Below are 20,183 nucleotides of genomic sequence, written 5' to 3'. Positions count from 1 at the left end.
CTTTTTTACTATACACTTCTACCTTCCTTGTATGATTTTCCCAGCTATTTCAGGTCTTGTTCTCTCTGCCATGTTAGAGTAATCTTATAGTAATCTTATGCATACAATACTAAATATATGCTTATGACTCTACAAAGGCCTTGAGCCTTGGCTTCTTTACAAAAATCCAAACCATTTTTTTTTTACAAAGCATCTCTAATCAAATATCCACTGGCATATGAAACTCAGCATGACCAATCAAAATTATCATCATCCTCCACAGACTTCTTTCTCCTCTACGCTCCTCATTCTTAGCAATTAGCCTCATTAGGGAATTTGTTATAAATTACTAGTAAGTTCCAGGATTCATTGCAGACTCACTCAATCGGAAACTTTGGCTTTAAGGCCACTAGACCCCTAGGTGATTCTGGTTCAGGCTAAAGTTTGGAAACCACTGGATAAAAATATAATAGCTACCCAGTCACCCAAGTAAAAATCTTGAGTTTCTTCTATACTCCCTGGGGTTATTCCATATTTCTTGTCTCACTCACTGAGAAATTATAATTGATTACTAAACCCTCCTAACCATTGAGTTCTGTTCTCCCACCTCTTGCACCCCCACCCACTTTCACCCTCTTTCTATACTTCTAAAGCCCTCACCATCACTCTTGGAAATGAGCCCTGGCACAATTTCCATCTTCGGTCTGGGTCTGGAATCCCTTCCTATCCATAAGGTGAATTCATACACAATCATCACCAGCAGAAGCCTTCTCAGCCACCCCCCCCCCAATAAATCAGTGGCTTGTTTCACTTTCTTTAATTTTAATATTAATATATTTGCTGCCTCTATTGAACCATGGAGCCTCAAAGTATGATTCTTGGTTCACCTGTATCAGAGTCATCCAATAATCTAATTAAAAATCTAGATTCCTAGATTCTGACCTCAAAATCTCTGAGGGTAAAACATGGCAATCTATAATTTAACAATCCCTCCCCATGAGCTTTTTCATATACAACAAAATTGGGAACAACTATACTAAACTATGAGCGTCAGTTTTTTTTGTTTTCCCAAAGCCTAGTACAAGATTGGTACTCAATAAATATTTGGTAACAATAATGTGATACACACACACACACACACACACACACACACACACTTATATAATTAGCATATATATTTTGTATTTTCAATTCAAGTATAATTAACATATTATGTTATATTGGTTTCATGTGTACAATGTAGAATATAATCATTAACAATTCTATACATTTCTCAGTACTCATAAAGATAAGTGTGCTCTTAATCCCTTTATCTTTCACCCATCCCCCACCCTCTCTGTTTTGGCAACCATCAGTTTGTTCTCCGTTTTTAAAAGTCTTTTTTGTTTCTCTTTTTTTTTCTTTGTTCATTTTGTTTCTTGAATTCCACATATGAAGGAAATGATATAGTATTTGTCTTCCTCTGACAGACCTATTTCATGTAGCATTATACTTCCTAGGTCCATCAATGTTTTGCAAACGGCAAGATTTCATTTTTTTATGGATGAGTAATAGTCGTGTGTGTGTGTGTGTGTGTGTGTGTGTGTGTGTATCACATTATTGTTACCCATTCATCTACCAATGGACAGTTGGGCTGCTTCTATATTTCGGCTATTATAAATAATGCTGCTATAAACATAGGGGTGCATATATTGTAGAATTATTGGATCATAAGGTAATTCTATTGTTGATTTTTTGAGGGATTCACATACTGTTTTCCACAGTGGCTGCAACAGTTTGAATGCTCACCAATAGTCCACAAAGGTTCTTTTTTCTTTATATCCTAGCCAACACGTATTATTTCTTGTGTGTTTTTATTTTAGCCATTCTCACAGGTGTAAAGTGATGTCTCATTGTGATTTTAATTTGAATTTCCCTGATGATTAGTGATGTTGAGCATTTTTTTCATGTCTGTTAGCCATCTGTCTTCTTTAGAAAAATGTCTATTCAAGTCCTTTGCCCATTTTTTAACTTATTTGATTTCTTTTTGGTGTTAATCTCCATATATATCTCAAACCCAGCATGCTTAAGTCTAAACTTCTCTTTTCTCTCAAATTATCCTTGTTCTCCCTGCCTTACCTGTCTGAGTTAGTGAAGCCCTTGTAAGAGTCACCCTGTAGTATTTTCTTTTTTTATCCCCAAATTCATAATTAACAATACCAACAGCTCTATTAGCTTCATATTTGAGTTACAAGTCTTGGGCTCATTGACAACTTGACTTTTAGGGCATTTTCATTTTCTTTTTTCTGATTATTAGTGCATTTTTTTTTTTTATCCACAGGAGATACTCCATTAATGTCTTCCATTTAAATTTATTAAATTTTTCCTAATCAAAATAAAATAATCCAGAATTAAAATTGGCCAGGGGCCTACAATAGAAGCACAAATGTTGACTTGGTTCTACTCTTCAATGATCAGTGAAAACTGAGGTCCAAGCACGGTATAATCTCTTTTGAGGAAGGTCTTGCTTTCTTTAAACACAGGCTTAACTGGTTGTGATTTACCACCATTAACATAGGAAACGCTTTTCTTTTTTTTATTATTTTTTTACATTTATTTATTTTTGAGAAACAGAGTGAGACAAAGTGTGAGCGGGGGAGGGGCAGAGAGAAAAGGAGACACAGAATCCGAAGCAGGCTCCAGGTTCTGAGCAAGCGGTCAGCACAGAGCCTGCTGTGGGGTTCGAACCCACCAACTGTGAGATCATGACCTGAGCCAAAGTCGGACGCTCAACTGATTGTGCCACCCAGGCGCCCCAGACCCTTTTCAAGAACAAATGTCTAATGGAATATTACAACAGCTCTCCTTCTCTGGGCCTTAGACACTGAGGCCATTTCTTAACCAGCTTTCAAACACTCTAAAGAAGGAGACATATACCAATGCTTAAATGGCTGCCAGAATTTATAGTCAATTGTCTTCTTTGGAGGAACTGGTCCAAATGGAATGAGATTCTGATTTGTATTTTCAGTCTACCCATGGATTTTGCAATAACTCCAGCCTTAAATTATAATTCAATCTACTCTCTTTTTTTGTGTGTGGATTTTGTTCACAGGATGGTGATATCCTGTTAAACGCAATTTCTCTTTATCTCCAAAAAAAAGAAAAAAAAAAGAATTTTGAAGGAAAAAACATAACCATATTAAAACAAGAAAGCAAAATGATTTGTAACATATACTTGGCATTCTTACTTGAATTTCCCAAATGAATAATAATTTCATCCCATATTGTCTTTAAGTAGAATCCATAAATTTATATCTAACTTCAAATTCAGTGATGCATCCATAGATTATCATTATTCTCTGTAAAATATATGTCTAAATATATTTTTTTAAAGCCGTTGTAATTAGAGGTAAGCAGTTGAGTAAAAATCATAAAAGAAAGTAGATGCTAAGTAATTGGAATTTACTTATATAGTCAAGAGCTATTCAAATACCCTGAGAAAGTAATTTTACTGCAAAGCCAGAGAACTAGAACTCGTGCTTCTCAGATTCTATATTTCCACTGGAGAAGTTTAAGGACAGAAATAAAAAGCATGTTTATTAATCTCTACCGATTAACAATGAAGATGATTCAAAGATATTTGCCATGGAAGTAGAATAAAGTTTCAGGTCCCACACTATACACAGCGCTGTCCTGCTGAACAGTCCATGAACTCGTCTGGGAGAACCTAGTGGCAGGAACTCAGTAAATTTTCAAATTTGGTTGCTGTTAATATAATTATTTTGACAGCAACCAAGTAAAGGACAACCCTCTTCCTACCGGTATACCCATTTCACAGAAGAAAAAAATTATTATTTTTTTTTACTACACAGGCGGAGTCAGAATGAAAATTAGAACAGTGCCTCCAAAAGCCTCCCAAGGACTACTTGATAACTCAAGGTTTATAGACCGATATCCCCTCCAACAAAGTGTGTGCAGATTCTTGAGAAATTTGATCAGTTAAAGCTACCATTTGGGATGACAGCTAGAAGTATCTTACATAGCCAACCCACCCATATATGTTTTCTGCTGGTAATATGGACATTAACAGCTAAAACAAGAAACAAAAACAAACGAACAAACAAACAAATAGCACCTTTTACCTATTTGAAAGGTCATCTGTTGGATAGTGTGTGTATTCACTTCTATTAAGTGTAGAATTTCTTAATTTCTTTATTTTCTATTTCTTTGTCTTTACACTTTTGTCATTCATATGAACATCAGGTGTCCACACAAGAGAGGAAAAAGAGGAGAGATGTATAGCTGTCGGGGGTCACAGAAATTATTGCTAGGTTCCTGAAGATCCATAGTGTTGGGTTTGTAATGTAGTTTAAAACCAACTTCTGTCATCCTAACAGATTCTTATAGACTCACTGGTGGGGGGGGGGGGGGGATGGGGAAGAGGCTGAAAGAGGCCTGTAGAGGAGCCTTTTTCATGTGTGATGTACCCATAATTATGTCTATTAATAATCAAGTCTGGGGCGCCTGGGTGGCTCGGTCGGTTAAGCGTCCAACTTCGGCTCAGGTCATGATCTCGCGGTCCGTGAGTTCGAGCCCCGCGTCGGGCTCTGTGCTGACAGCTCAGAGCCTGGAGCCTGTTTCAGATTCTGTGTCTCCCTCTCTCTGACCCTCCCCCATTCATGCTCGCTCTCTCTCTGTCTCAAAAATAAATAAACGTTAAAAAAAATTAAAAAAAAAATAATCAAGTCAGTACTTTAAACCAAGTCTATCAATCCACTCTTTCTATTACAGGGGACTGGGTCAATGCTTCCTTCCTTTCTTATGTACTCTTCACATTTTATTCTGTACTTTATATCAGCTGGAACTCAAGACTAAGGCAGAGTTAATACAGAACTTTAAGTAGATAAGCCAACACTCTCCTTTAATTTTCTTAACAATTTTCTCTCCTGTTGCAAGTGCTTTATGTTTTGATTTGTATGGACAAACCAGAGACAGAGAGACAGAGGGAGAAAGAAATCATTGTTCTTTGAGCAAATGAATATCGAAGACTCAGGATATTTTTCGAGCAGTGTTTTACAACTGTCAAGATGAAGTAAGGATGTAATAAGTGTTGACTTTTCTACCATGAGTGTGATTAATTCCAGATGCTGTTTGAGGTGGAGATGTTGTTGGACAAGACTTACATCTTGGATATTAAAATATTTCAAAGACTCCTATTTTCATATTTAAAGCAATATTGTAACATAAACCACATATCCACAATATGAGAAATAATTTCTCACTTTATTTTGGAACTTGGATCCCAATTAGTTGCACTATGTTTTATGTTGAAGGTATTCTATTTCAGTGGAGTTTTAAAGCCATTAGGGGCAGAAACAATGTTACCAACTTCAAAGTTTTGGGTCTGTAGTGAGTTCTCGGTGAGCAATGGTTCACTGAACCCAAAATAAAGGAAATAAGAATAGCAAGGAAAAATAAAATACTCAACTATACTTCTTGTCCTATTGCCAAAATCATGTTAGTCATCAGACTTCTTATCTGATTTTCAAGGAGAGGGTGCGTTCAGTCTCCCACATGCACCCCCCCACTGCTATCACACAAAAGATCAGCAACCAGATTAGAGACAGTGACTATCATTCAATAGAAAAAGAATTTTAAATGTTTTCTCTAATCTTTACATTCACCTGCAAGGCAAAACTCGTTTTCTTCTTCTTCTTCTTCTTCTTCTTCTTCTTCTTCTTCTTCTTCTTTAATGGAAGAGTAAACACACAAAATTAACTAACTTACAAGATTATACAGTGAGAGAAGCAGTGCTCTGTGGCATTTAGCCACGTGGACTGTCGTGCCACACAGTCATTTATTCGAGATCCCAATCCTCCTTTTCCACTTCAAGTTCTTTGACCTCTCTAAGCTGTGTTTCTGTGATAAAAAAAAAAAGTGATAGTTCTTTCTTTATTAATGTTTTTAATGTTTATTCATTTTTGAAAGAGGAGAGACAGAGTGCAATCAGGGGAGGAGCAGAGAGAGGGAGGCACAGAAACCAAAGCAGGCTCCAAGCTCTGAGCTATCAGCACAGAGCCCAATGCAAAGCTCGGACTCACAAACCATGAGATCATGACCTGAGCCAGAGTTGGATGCTTAACGGAATGACTCACCCAGGCACCCCAACAAAGTGATAGTTCTAACTGTATCTTCCCGACTGCGTTGTTTGGAAATTAAGTGAGATGCTCAATGGAAAGAGACTAGTAAAGTGTTTGGAACATATTGGGTACACACGCATGCACTCAGGCACGCTCAAGCCAAAGCCTGTGTTTCCAATCATGCTTGTTCTCAGAAATTTATTTCCCATCAGGTATTATACGTCTCTTCACTCCTGTGATTCTGTTAATTTTTTTAACGTTTTTTTAATTATTATTTATTTTTGAGACAAAGAGAGACAAAGCATGAACGGGGGAGGGTCAGAGAGAGGGAGACACAGAATCCGAAACAGGCTCCAGGCTCTGAGCTGTCAGCACGGAGCCCGACGTGGGGCTCGAACCCACAGACCGCGAGATCACAACCTGAGCCGAAGTCGGCCGCTCAACCGACTGAGCCACCCAGGCGCCCCTGTGATTCTGTTAATTTATCTGCCTTTCACCATCCAACTAATATTTCTTTTCTCAGACCACAATATGAGCCAAAAATAACTATATTGTCATTCATCTCTCAACGTTAAGGAAAATTTCTTCAAAAATTATCATGCAGCCCCAAACTAAGCGAGGTCCCCATAGAATCCAGTATATTATTCTCTTATATTATTTATTATGTACTATAGATGTGCCTACCTGTCCACGTCCACCAATAGAGTGTGAGATCCCAGACAAGCACTATGCCCTTTACTTAATATCCCTCAACACCCAACACAGGCCCTGAGTCATAAAACATAATAAATATTGGAAAGGTGGATGAATCACAGCAGGGAGGAAATGGCTGAGGTACCAAGGCTGTCATCCATGTGGACATCCCAAATCTGAGTGAGCAGCTGCTGAATAAAAAGGAGAATTGGGGATTCAAGAAACATATTACTGTAGTTGCACTTATCTAGTTCTCTGCTTTGGGGCAAGGTGCTAATTTAAAGACCAAATGCTACAGCAATGCGTTAAGTATGGAGAATTCAGAATTTGTCCTTCTTGGGGTGCCTGGATGACTCAGTGGGTTAAGTGTCCAACTCGATTTCAGATCAGGTCATGATTTCACAGTTCATGAGATTGAGCTCTGTGTTGGGCTCTGTGTTGACAGCACAGAGTCTGCTTGGGATTCTCTCTCCCTCTCTCTCTGCCCCTCCCTCCCAGTCTCCCCCCCCCCCCCCGTCTCAATAAATAAATTTTTAAAACCTTAAAAAATAATAATTTGTCCTTCTTCCATTTCCAAGTCTTTGGGAGCCTAAATTTATCTCAAAGCAAAGAGTCTATACCCCTCCTGACACTAGAGTAGTAAGTGGTAACACCAGCCACCGATCACTCAAAGCTCATGGGAGAACAGTGCTTCTGGGAAATTCTTCTCAAACTTTATGGACAATGTTTATAGCAGGTGGTGTTAAAACGCAGTTTTACTCTGTTTGGGAGGGAATTTCCCAAAAACTATGAGCAGCGTTCCAGAACCACAAAAATAAGAGGTATTTTATTCTAGACCAGCGTGTCTCAGCTTTGGCTGTACATTATAAAGACCTGGGAAGCTTCTTAAAAACACAAGACCAGACCAGCTGCCATTGTTGTCACCACCCCCATCAGTCCATCAAAATCTGGGGGGACATCTTTAGAATGATTCTTTAAAAAAATTTTTTTAACGTTTATTCATTTTTGAGAGAGAGAGAGAGACAGAACATGAGCGGGGAAGGGGCAGAGAGACAGGGAGACACAGAATCCGAAGCAGGCTCCAGGCTCTGAGCTGTGAGCACAGAGCCCAATGTGGGGCTCAAACCCACCAACCGTGAGATCATGACCTGAGCCGAAGTCGGGCGCTCAACCGAATGAGCCACCCAAGCGCCCCTTTAGAATGATTCTTATGCAAAGCCTGGGGTCTACCAGGGCTATTCCAACTCCGATCCCACCGCTGGTCCAATCTGCAAAGCGCTCGATCCTGATCCGTGACAAGATGAGTACTGAAACCCAGAGTAAGTATGCGTTTAGCAGCTTTTACAGCAATGCGACAAGTCACCTTTATGTCTGGTGAACTTAATAATAAAAATCAATGGAGCCAATTTAAAGATCCATTGACTTATAAAGAAACATTCTGAGACCCACTTGAGAAAAACTTCTGAATAATTAAACATCCACCTCTGGCACGGAGTTTATGGCACCTTCTTTAAGCTGTTAACGTCTCAAAGCTGAACCACTAAGGTCAGTGATTATTTGCTGGGGCAAATCATTCAGAGACCTGGGGACAACAGGGTTAATGAGCAGGCATGGGGTAGGTGGGGTTACAAACCAGGAACACATGCCCTCCAAGTTTTCTTTCCCTTTAATTGCCCTGAAAACACACACACACACACACACACACACACACACTCACTGAACACGGAAGGTGCGAGCTGAATGAAGTTTTCTGGGTAGCGGCTTGAAATGTTTTCCTTATGAGAAGTGGTGTTGAGTTACAGCGTGCAGACGGGCGAGCTGGGAGGAGAGGAGTGGCCGTCCCAGCCCGGCCCCCACCTTTTCTCGGGCTTATACGAAGGTGGATGTGGGCTCAGGGAGACAAGTGATATGTTGAATTGTCTGGTGGCTGCAGTCAACTGTTCCCAGGGTGACCTGAGGGCAGTGTTTAGCACAGTGTAACCAGGGGCCAGCCAAGCAGGCAGCGATGCTCTGCTGTGAAATGCCACGCAGGCAGAGACTGACAAGCACTAGGAGCTGAGCTTTCCCCCTTGGACTGCTGTTTCCTGCTGTTTTCAGGGGAGGGTGCGCTTTCTGGCCACGCTGCTGCTACTTGAGCTCTCTCTCCACTCAAGGTAAGCAGGCTCAAAGGGAGGGTAGGCTGCAAGGGGAGCCTTTGCACCATGAACAAGATTCGAAAGTTTTTCCGAGGAAGTGGGCGAGTCCTGGCATTTATATTTGTTGCTTCTGTCATCTGGCTGCTCTTTGACATGGCAGCTCTCCGCCTGTCATTCAGCGAGATCAACACTCGGGTCCTCAAGGAAGACATCGTCAGGAGGGAGAGGATGGGATTCAGAGTTCAGCCAGACCAGATGAAGATCCTTTACAGTAGCATGAAAGAAATGAAGCCCCCACTGAGGGGACATGGGAAGGGCGTGTGGGGCAAAGAGAACTTTAGAAAAACTGAGAAGAGTATGGTCAAGGTTGAGGATGAGTTGGACCAAAACCAGAGGGAAAGAAAAACGCCGAACGCCCTGGGAAGGGGCAAGGTTGGCCCTTTGTGGCATCCTGCGTATTTCCAGAGCCTTCCAGTGACTTTCACCAAGCAGAAGACAGAGAAGCAGGACCTCGAGCCTGAAGCCTACTCTCGCCACATGGCAAAGCAAGGGGGCACTCCGGGGGCTCAGAAAACCCCGTTCACAGCAGCAAGAGAAACTCAATTGGTAGAAATATCTGTACATGCACAACCTGTCAGTATAAACCAGGAGACCCTGAAGAGTCATAGTCTCAGCAGTGACACATCAAAACAAGCAGCCGAGAGAAACCCAAATGTGACCATCGGGCCTAATACTGACAGATCAAAGCAGCAATCACAGGCAGTAGCAAATGAGAGGGCACACCCTGCCGGCCCACTCGTGCCAAAACCCAGGGAAGCCGTAGCCTTAAATAAAACTGAGACTCAGAGCAAAGAACTAGACTCAAATAAACACAAAGCCAACAAGAAACTTCCCTTTTCCAAGTTGGTTGCCAATTCAAATCGCTCAAAGAAGCAATATATTAATGAAACACAGTTGGGGGGCTTGCCAAAGGACGATCGAGCCAAAGTGGCTGGTGGGAAGAAATTCAATTTCTCTGAAAGCCACGTTGTGATTATAACCAAGGAGGAGGAGCTAAGGACAGACTCCAAGGAGGCCCCCAATCCTAAAAGCAAAACTGTACTCCCTCTTGTATTGGGTGAAAGCCAAGGGAAACACATTTCCAGGAATAGAAGTGAGGCATCTCTCTCTCCACTTGCTCTACAGAGAGCGACAGTATCTCAAACCCATCAAGCCTTAGCTGAGGGGCCAGAGCGAGCAAGAGTCAACTTGACTGCCAAGGCCCAACCTGCAGAAGTCGACCAAAACCATACAAAAGCCTTTTTACCTGAAGAACATGGAATGCACCATGTGTTAAGAATTGACCTGACACTTTCTCCAAGGGACCCGAAAGCTCCAGGCCAATTTGGACGTCCTGTAGTTGTCCCCCGGGGCAAAGAGAAGGAGGCAGAAAGACGATGGAAGGAAGGAAACTTCAATGTCTACCTCAGTGATTTGATTCCAGTGGACAGAGCCATCGAAGACACAAGACCTGCTGGGTAAGATCCGTTTCTCTTCTCTTTCCTCGACCCAAAGTATTTTGGCTCTTATGTAGAGAATATATATTTCTAGACAATTTTGCATGAGTCTTGGTCACCTAGAGAATTAAAGCAACATGAATCATTAGACACAGTCCAAATAGTCTACCATCCACAGAGAGAATAATTCTGATATACCACACCCGCGGTGTCCTCTCTCTACACTTAACTTCTCTGAGACTTTGGCTCCCACCTCTGTTAGCTCATGTTCCATTCCTTCCTGCTACTGAAAACCTATTAAACTTATTAGATGAACTTAATTCCTAATAAGGTATCTATGAATGATAGAGCTTAAAATGCAATTCCATTAAAATAGTGACAACGAAGTGAATTCCCAATTTCAAAACTTATACATGATTAGCGGGTTTGTCAGGAATGTATTTGGGAAATGAGCATAGAGAAGGTGCCTTCCAGGCCTCCCTGGAATTATATCTTAACCAGGAGAATTCTGCCTAACCGTGACTAATGATCACCAGAATAGCAAGTGAAGAAATGACTTTACTCCCTAAAACTTAATATCCTTTGTAGGTGGGATGATAGACATTTTGGGAGTTCATTTCTACAGGAAAAATAATGTCGGAAAAAGTCAATTGGTCAATAACTTACAACACCTGCAGGGTGTACGAGTGCCTATTCCCAACCACTTAAATGTTTAGAATTTCACCATTTACAAAGAGCCGGCATACCCATCATGTGAACTTCATAAGAGACCTAGAAAGGAGCCGGCAGTTGTTATGGGTTCAAGGTAATAGAGGACACTCAGAAATCATAGCACTTTCCCAGGATAGCACAACTCTGAAGCTTCCCGATGAGGCTTCGCCAACCAATTCTTCAATGAACTAAATTCCTCTAACTACATCAACGGAAGGTGGATCAAATCACAAAATATCTCCTCTGATTCAAACGCATTTTGGTTCCTGGTCCCTTTTGGCCCATTCATAAATGAAAGTACGTTGTAGGCGTATGTTCGCTCTCCATCAATACTGTTAATACAGTTAACTGATACTACAGATCCATGAATGCCTGGATATGCAATCCCTGAGCCACACAATGTTTGCCTAAAGGTCGGAATTAGGGAACGTCAAGAATCAGACTTAGCACCAGTGGTATGTAAACAGTGGCCTTGTTTATCCTCGGTGGAAAACTCTTGTTTATGACCGAGATAGTCAGCGTTCCTAGGAGGAAGGCAGACAGAGATGTGCCTGTCATGTTAGTAAGAGGAGCCTCTTCAGCTAAGGGAAGCCCTTGTCAGCTCTCTGAGCAACTGGCAAGTAGCTTTCAGCCAAGCACCAACGCCTGCTGAGACCAAGCACTGTGCCCCCCCCCCCCCACGTCCCTCACCCTGGGGGGCTCACAACCTGGAGGAGAACACAAACATGCCCAAACTAAACATGGTAAAAGTGAAGCCCTGGGAAGTTATATTGTCCGTGGGCAGAGAGCAGTAAATTTAAAGAAGTTATTAAAATCCGTTCCCGAAATTATGCTGTGCTCTTTATCGCTTATCTCTTGCCGATTACCACCCCCCCACTCCCCCCCCCCCGCCCAAAAGGATCCTAAAAATTATGTTGGACCAGCTCTGATCTGAAATCCTGGATATCACATATCACACATTTATTTTATGTATGCACACATAAATTTGCCAGCTTTGAACACGAAATGCCAGAGAGGGAAGCAGTAGGCAAAGCGGCTTCAGTTTTACCTCCCTACCGTGGTCTGGCAGACTGCTATGGAGCATGGGGAAGAGTCAGGCAGCGCCCAGGAGCACGGACCCCAGTTCCCAACCAGAGAAAGGGCAATCGTGTGAGGGCCAACAGCAAGTAATAATGATGTTATCAGCCATGCGGTTTATTGAGGGCTCAGTGGTGCCCAGCACCTCGTAGCTTCTGCAAATTGGTCTGTGGCAGATGAAGTTCGTGGAAACGTCATAGTCAGGCTCTGTCTTCTGAAGGAGGCTGTCCCAACTGGGGAGGAACTGACACGTAGGCTTGACAGGATGAGTCAGGCAGCATGTGGCCAGGCCCCCTCCCTCTTGTCACACAACCCACCTTGGCTAAACATAGGCGCTCTCGGCCAGCTGCCTCCCTCGTGCTCTATGCCAGCAGGGTGGAGGGGACGGTGTAGCCACAAGGGATCCTAGGTATAGGGCCCACCGGACTATTTACAGCCCTTGTGTGCCGCTCTTCCTTGAAAGAGGATACATTATTTTGCTTTTCTTTTACCCATACACCCTGCCTACAAATATATGCAAATTATGTATTCATATGAATACAGTTGGAAGAAAATACAAATGAAAACCATTTGACTCATCAGGCTGCCGTGATCTGTGGCCTTCTGACTTCGAATTTATTTATTTTCAGCCTTGCTCAAAAAGTTTGTGAAATGGTTTACAAGAATGCACACAAGAAGAGTTTTGGAGCTAATGCATTTTAAAGTCAGTGCGAGGGGGAAATTGTTATAGAATATAGCAAGAAAATATGTGTGTGTGTATGAGAGAGACAGAGACAGACACAGAGAGAGATCTGTTAAGAACACAGGTGGACAGGAGGGCTTGCCTTAAAAGTAGCTACAGTAGCCCCCCACTAAAACCCTTCAATGTTAAGAATTCTGGGGGATATCTCCCCCACTGTTCTTGATATTTCCAAAAATCCACTGCTATGGAATGATTAACACAATAACTGGCATATCATAACTGCCTACTGAATGCACACTGAACCAAGAGAAAGGGGTAAAGACCATAGATTTGCTAGTATATTCATTTGGATTCAATTCCCCTGAGTAAAGATATTAACCAGTTACCAGCTAATAACTTCTTCAGGATATTTAACTGATATGCTAGGAGGGACGACATTGGCCCTGACAAAGACAGGAGACAGGCAGGATGCCCAGGACGCTTTCACCTGCTCTAGTTCCAAAATCAAACTCTCTTCTCCAAAACTGCCCTGCCCTCCTTTTCTCCTGAGTCCCAGAGAACCATTTCTAAGCTGTTGAGATGCAGTCGTGGCTTTTTCCAAAAGCCCAAGGGCTCCTGTCTGTCATCAGCATTGTTCTCACTCTCCTTTTCAGTGCCACCCAAGTCTCTATCCCTTGCAGTGTGGCTATAGCTTTCTGCATGTGACATTGTCTCTTCTGTGGGCCCTTAGCATTAAGAAAGTATCTCATTACCCTTGCCTGCCTATGATGCTCGTACCATCTACTGATGTTCCTTTTCACTGGCGCCTTCTCCCAGACCCCCACCTTGCGGACCTTAGTCTGACATCACTTTTCTCCTGCACACCTTAGTCTGACATCGCTCAAAATCCGACTGTAGTTTATTTCCTCCTAGACCATAAATCGACTCCGACCTCTAAATTCCAATGACCGTTAATGTGCTCACATTTACTGAACCACTCCTTGTTGTGTGCTCTTTCTTCACTGGAGCCTCGAGAATCCGTTTTGTCTTCTCACTGAAAGTGTAAGCTTCTGAAGGAGACTCTGTCTCTTCCTTCATTTTCTACCCCCTTAGCATCGAGCAACATGGTTTTAAAAGGTATGTTTCTCAGAAACGATTTTTGAAAATTGGTCCTATCTTAAAACCGTACATGAGAGGTAGCTATTCAACTACGGCATGCAAGACATCTTTTTATAAATTAACAATGACTACCTAATTTTTCATTTTGAATATATAGACTATGTTAGTATCTGGTTTAAGGTAAATACATCTTGTTCTAACACTATGATCTATCCGTTGATCTATTTTATCTATTCATTATTCTTTAGTTCATAGTTTCGTTGTTTGGTTTCTCATTTCAGTGTTTTGACTTTCAAGGGAGGAAAAAAAATCTCCTTATTTTATTGACAATGATGCTTTATGTCAGTAAGTAAAGTACAATTTCATTTTTTGCCCAGAAGTTTTGCCTGTAAAATACTCTTCAAATAAAAAATTGTTGATAGTCATTTTAAAGTTCCACATGTAACTTTTTCTTCTTTATAAAAAGCTAATCCTTACGGTTCTTGCTCTTAGTTACTGAAGTTTGTTTCAGTCAGCAACAATCAATACACACAGATTTTGCTAAAATGTGGCTCTGTCCATGGAAAGTGTAGGGCCATGCTACAGAGAGAAGTCTGTCTTCTGGCCTGCAGCTATATAGTTAGGATGAAAGTCCAAAAATGAACTTATTTTCAGAGTGCACTTCCGGAATCTGTTTTAGAGGAAAATGACTCAAGAAGGTTTTTGCTGCCAGCATTTGGTTTTTAAAGTACAATAAGAATTATAGCATGCTGTTCTACGACTGCTGCGTCGTCATGAGGTTACTCGATTGCTTAATTTAATGCTTTGCTTTTCCTACAGAACTCTGGCAAGCCCCTCTATAAAGCAATTAAAACCAGTCTTTACTCTCTTAGCCCAGTCCTGGGATTGTCAACCAATAATTTGATTCCTTCCTACACAGCTACGGAGAGTTTTCTTTTGGCTCATACGAAAAGCAAATGATAGCACCAGGCGTTTGCCACAAACCAGTCTAAATTACTGAGGGGAAAGAAAAACCTTTCTAGAACCCTAATTTCCACCCCTTCCTCCCCTCTCAATCCTACTGAGGTCAAAAACCGTAACTAATAAATTACTGGAGGAAGAGGAACGATCGGGAGGGAAAAAAAATAAAAACTGACCACACATCTTTCCAAGGATTGGGCTCCTACAAGTTCATCAGGCTGGGAAAAAAAGAGAAACTTTAAAGTTAAATAAAGTTCAAATGCTTTATTTTTACATAGGATAGATATTTTAATTGATGAAATGATACCACTCTTGTGACGAACAGTGATCAGGGAATATTATCTAGAATTGACTGGTGATGCTGTAGGATCTCCCTGGAAAATGAAACAGGAGTGGGAAAGAAAAATCTGACAAGGTGATTTAAAAGGGTTATTTCTGGTGCTTTGGAGTGTGTGTGTGTGTGTGTGTGTGTGCGTGTGTGCTCATTTGTGTGCCTTTGCGTGTTTGTATGTGCTATTTCATGCGGAGAGCAGGAAACAAAAAGCAAAAATTGCTTAAAAGGTACAGACTAGACCATAGCGTGACAAAGGTTAAATGGGGCCAAAAGATGACACAGAACATTTCCATACTCTCCTTTATCACACCCTCCCCATCACGCAAGAGTAATAAGGAGAAAGATGATCAGAGGACCTAAAACACATTTCTGCTACTAGCTCAGAGAGAAGGAAACAGCTAAACCATGCCTCATTAATGTAAAACTGAGAAAACTGTTGCAGCAGATCGGGGACTTTTTCTCCCAAACACTGCCAGAGACTTAGAAATATTTCTGGGAGAGAATAATTAGTAAATGCAGGAATCCGAAACTATTTACATGTCTCTTTTACACATCTAATCCATGTGCCTAATATAACCTAATTTTATCAAACTCTTGCTGCTCTTGTCTCAGTAAATAAGTGCCTGTTGGGCTGTTCTGGGAGATCCATTCAGAGCAGAGCCTCTCAAGAATGAAACGTTGTTCACTCGAGGGTCAGAAAGTTGGGGGAAAATGACAGTGTTTAGAAGCTCTATTTTGTTGTTTGCTCTCAAAGTGAAAGAGGCTTTGCAGAGTCCCCTCTATGTTTAAAAAAAATCTCTGTTATTCCAAATGAAAGTATCTTCCAAATGGGCTCCACTTCTAAAATGTTATGTGTGGACACGTGTGAGAAGGAGCAGTATTTACGAGGGCCTTTCTGACTTGCCTCCTCTTATCTGATCCTTAAGACCATTCTCCAAGGCAGGTGCTATCATCGTCCCAGCTCTGCCGATGGAGAAACAGGACCTAGAAGAGGCACCTGAGATCTGAGACGGCAGCAGATAATTCCCCGGGGGCAGTCCCTTTCCTTTATGTTCTGGGCAGTGATGTGCGTGCGTGTGTGTGTGTGTGTGTGTGTGTGTGTGTGTAGATTTTCTAAATGTATGTGTGTGCATGCTTTTATTCTAACCAATCCTCACAGCAGCGCTACGAAAGATATCCTCCCTCTCGTATGATTTACAGATGAGAAAAATGAGGCTGAGGCTCTAAAGGAACAAATGATATATCTCCTGTCCCTGCAAGCCAACAGCCGAGCTGAGATTCAAAAGAAAATTTCCTGACAGCTAATTCTAGTGGTCTTTCCATAAAGATACAGCTCCTCCTTCTTTTGCTTCCTTATAATCCTATAACTTTGACAGAAATAAAGACATCTCTATTTCTCTTCCTTACACGTGGGTCAGAGGTGTAGGAAAGGAATTAGTTTTGCATGTCAGGTACCTCTTCAGAGAGAAAACTTGTAGGAAATTATTTTCTGCACAGCACTAAGCAAAGGTGAGTCCAACACTGCCAACAGCCTCAGCAGTGAACATCCCTAGGCTCCCGCTATGTGATCTGACATCTGAACATGGCCCCTGCCTCCAAGGTGCATACAGCAAAACGTTATGTGGGAGCACTGGGTAGTCCTGGAGTAAGGAAGAGAGAGGCCAAACCCGGCCTGAGAGAGGACAGAGGTGTTTGAAATGCGACCTGAAGGGGTAGGAAGTTGGAGAAGTGGGGGAAAGATATTTTTAAAAAATGATCCATTAAGAAACTGAGGGAAATCTGACATGGGGTGGGAGAGGGCAGTGGAAATGAGACCACAGAAGATCAGCCAAATCCAGATCACTCAGGATCTTGTTAAGGTTCTTCTAAGGGCCAGCAAGAAAAGGTGGGAGGGGTTAAAGCCATAGTAATAGGAATTTAATTTCCCTTTTCTGAAGGGTCTCATGACCCAGAAGGAATCACTTATGGGTGAATGAGGCTAACGCGGTATAGAGAATCACAGAACGTGAGTACTGGATGAAGCTTGGAAGTCCATCTAATCCAGTCCCTTATGTGACAGAGAAGTCTGAGAAGGGAAGTGACTTGCTCAAGGTCACACACGGTAGGAGAGACAGAGCTACCTACCCCCAAGGTGCCCTGACCTCCACCCAGAACTGTTTCTGCCACATTACCCCACCCCCGCTCTTCGCCCTTTCATCCCAGTCTCACTCTGACAGCTGCCTGCTCAAAATAGACTATTGTTAAAGTGGTGCATGTGGATCCTGAGTCCAGTGGCTTTGATGGATATACGGTTACTTCAGGAGCCACAGCCTCAGCTGGCGAAAGCCTTTGGAGTAGAGGTGGTGAGCATGACTGAAATCTTATAAATTAGTTGGGCAATTCTGACCGAATGCCAAGGTAGTCTACCCTAGAAAGAACAAAACATATAAAAGTAAACTTTTTATGTAACTATGCCCTGTGGTCAGGGAGAGGAAAAGAAGCCCCAATACAGCTAAGTTCTCATAGAAAAGAATAGAATACTGGACAGAGCTCCTCAGCTGAATGCCCGATTCTCCTTCTGATCCTCCCGAAGATAGCAGAGCTTGGGGAGTGAAGGCCCCTGAAGGCTCACCTCCAGGCACTAGTTGAATTGCAAATCAAAGTTGAGAAACATTCTCCTCGACCTTCTGTTCAAACCTGAGAAGACTGAGACTTGACCCACATAGTGCATTTTGATGGTTTTGGAATAAAATGAAAAATTCATAAAAATAAGAGAATGTTATCGTTCCCCCCATCTTATGATTTGAAACCTTCTTTATTGGAGAGACTACATTCAAATCAGGTGAGTGGCTGAGCATTCAGCCTCACAAGCCAAGAAGGCAAAACGCATCACTGTTCTGAGTCTCTTGATAAACGATGAGCCCTTGATAGAGCTGAATTAAAGGTTGGCCTGAGAAAAGGTCAATATACCCAGTCAAAATGGGTGTGTTTGCATTGTAGGTAATCACAGGTCCTCACGCGGGTTTTGACTATGGAACTTACACGGTATTTTTATATCCATTATCACATCAAATCTTCTCAGACATTCTGTGATGCAGGCACTGTGATCTTCACCCTAAAAGTGAAGAAACTGAGGGTCCGCACAGTTACACTACTTACTGATGGTCACGCAGTCAATAAGTGTCAGAAAGGAATCAAAACTCGGTCCCTCGTCATCTTTCCCAAGTCTAGACAAAGTCCAGAAAGCTGTCCCACGACAGTACTCCCCATTTGTACTAAGTACTTAGATTGGCTGCCATAATGTGAGTCTAGGCTTCCCCCAAACAATACAGATTGGGTTCATTTTTAGGTGCAGCATGAAATCTGTGGACTCTAAACACCTAATTTGTGTAACGGATGAGCATACGGAAGAAAGATGTGACTCCCTAACCTCAAAAAACATTACCAACCCAGAAATATCTTGCATTTAAATAAGGCTTGACTTGGGCTTCAGCGCCTCCCTTCAGTACAGCAGAAAGGTTTCCAACAGGCACACTGGAAGAAAGGAAATTTGTTTTAGTTGGGTCAGTTTTGAAATAGTTTTTACAGACTGCAGAAACTAGATGACTGTACATAAGAAAGGGAGCCTGCTGGTTTTTCTGGACACCTGGAAACACGTTTAACCTGCTGAGTTGTGCAGGAAACCAGGTACCTATAAATGCTAGAGTGCCCTGATATCCCAGCCACCTGAAGCAAGGCACGCTCTGCAACTTTGTACTTCAAACCTCTTTCACCTCCTTCTGTGCCCCTTTTCCCCATCCTTTCATGCTCCCCCTTTTTCCAGGCACCAGTATGGCCTGTGCAATATTACCTTCTTTGAATGGATTCCGTCCATGCATCTGGAATATGTATCTGTCAATAATTGGCACAGGTCCTACTTATTTCTTAGGAAACTGGCATCTAGTAGAATCCTTCAGGACCCACCCATGTGGATGCCTAATGGTGAAACTAAGGAACCATGATAGGATAGGGTAAATGGAAGCTCAGATATTTGGCCAGCGGAGGCGCTTTCCCTGAATCTTCCAAATCTCTGAGAGCTGTTTCTACCTCCAGTTTCAAACTGTCTAGCATTATGACACATCTTAGAACTTCCTTCTAAAAGAGACATAAAAAAATCTACTGATTTATTATCCAAGAAGATTCATCCGTTAGCCTGCTTGTTTACCTCCCCAATGTATTCTCATTTGTAGCTAGATTTTCTAATGTCACCCAAATTTTAACAATGAAGAAACTCTCAGGACTTCCCAGTGGAGGCTTATTGGTTCAGATGGCCCAGGCAGAACTTGGGCAGCTGACCCTTCCTTTTTAGAATTTTTTTTTTCTCAGCACCAAATGTTATAAGGAACGTTTAAGTGTGAAACGCATTTTACATCCACTTGTGTTATAAAATTAGAAATGAGGAAGTCACAGGAAGTCACCGACGTCTTCTGTAGGCTTCCTTTCGCTCAGGCTATTACACTCCTCTTAGCTTTACTTCCTCTCTCCCAGCCTAGAGCCCACAATGGCACATCTATCTATTTTATACCAGTATCCTCAAAATCCGCTACCACTTTTCTACCTCATTTTCTCTGATGACCTCTGGATTTGGATTAATTCAGCAATTTGCTTTTATCTTCTCCTACCCCGGGGGCTGACCGACCCTGGTGGAGCAAATCGCACCGGGTATTTTCACTAGAGGTTTGAAATCTCCCAATTCAGGAGTATACTCAACGCTCCTCAAAAATCCTTTTAGGTGTAGTTAGCCAGGACTCCTTCCCTTTATTCATAGTGTCTCAATATTCTCTCTTCTTCTCAACACCCTACCCTATTACATTAACAAATAACCCTTTCTCCAACATGAGCTACAAATTCTTTCAACTTCTCATCCCATGTGCATAAACT

At 41.9% G+C, this 20,183-nt stretch overlaps 1 protein-coding gene across 1 annotated transcript in view; it reads left to right on the top strand.

Moving 5' to 3' along the window:
* The first annotated feature begins 8,512 nt into the window (after nt 1-8,512).
* Nucleotides 8,513-20,183, top strand: part of GALNT5 (polypeptide N-acetylgalactosaminyltransferase 5) — a 41,824-nt gene continuing 30,153 nt past the window's right edge. Inside the window, exon 1 of the mRNA XM_060626749.3 lies at nt 8,513-10,443. Within this exon, the coding sequence (XP_060482732.2) occupies nt 8,993-10,443 (1,451 nt within the window). The 5' untranslated portion in view covers nt 8,513-8,992. The remainder of the gene's footprint in view (nt 10,444-20,183) is intronic.

Source organism: Panthera onca, chromosome C1 (assembly GCF_046562875.1).
Source record: "Panthera onca isolate mPanOnc1 chromosome C1, mPanOnc1 haplotype 2, whole genome shotgun sequence".
Taxonomy (NCBI): Eukaryota; Metazoa; Chordata; class Mammalia; order Carnivora; family Felidae; genus Panthera; species Panthera onca.
The sequence above is the reverse complement of the archived record's forward strand: the minus strand, read 5'-3'. Positions and strand labels throughout refer to the sequence as shown.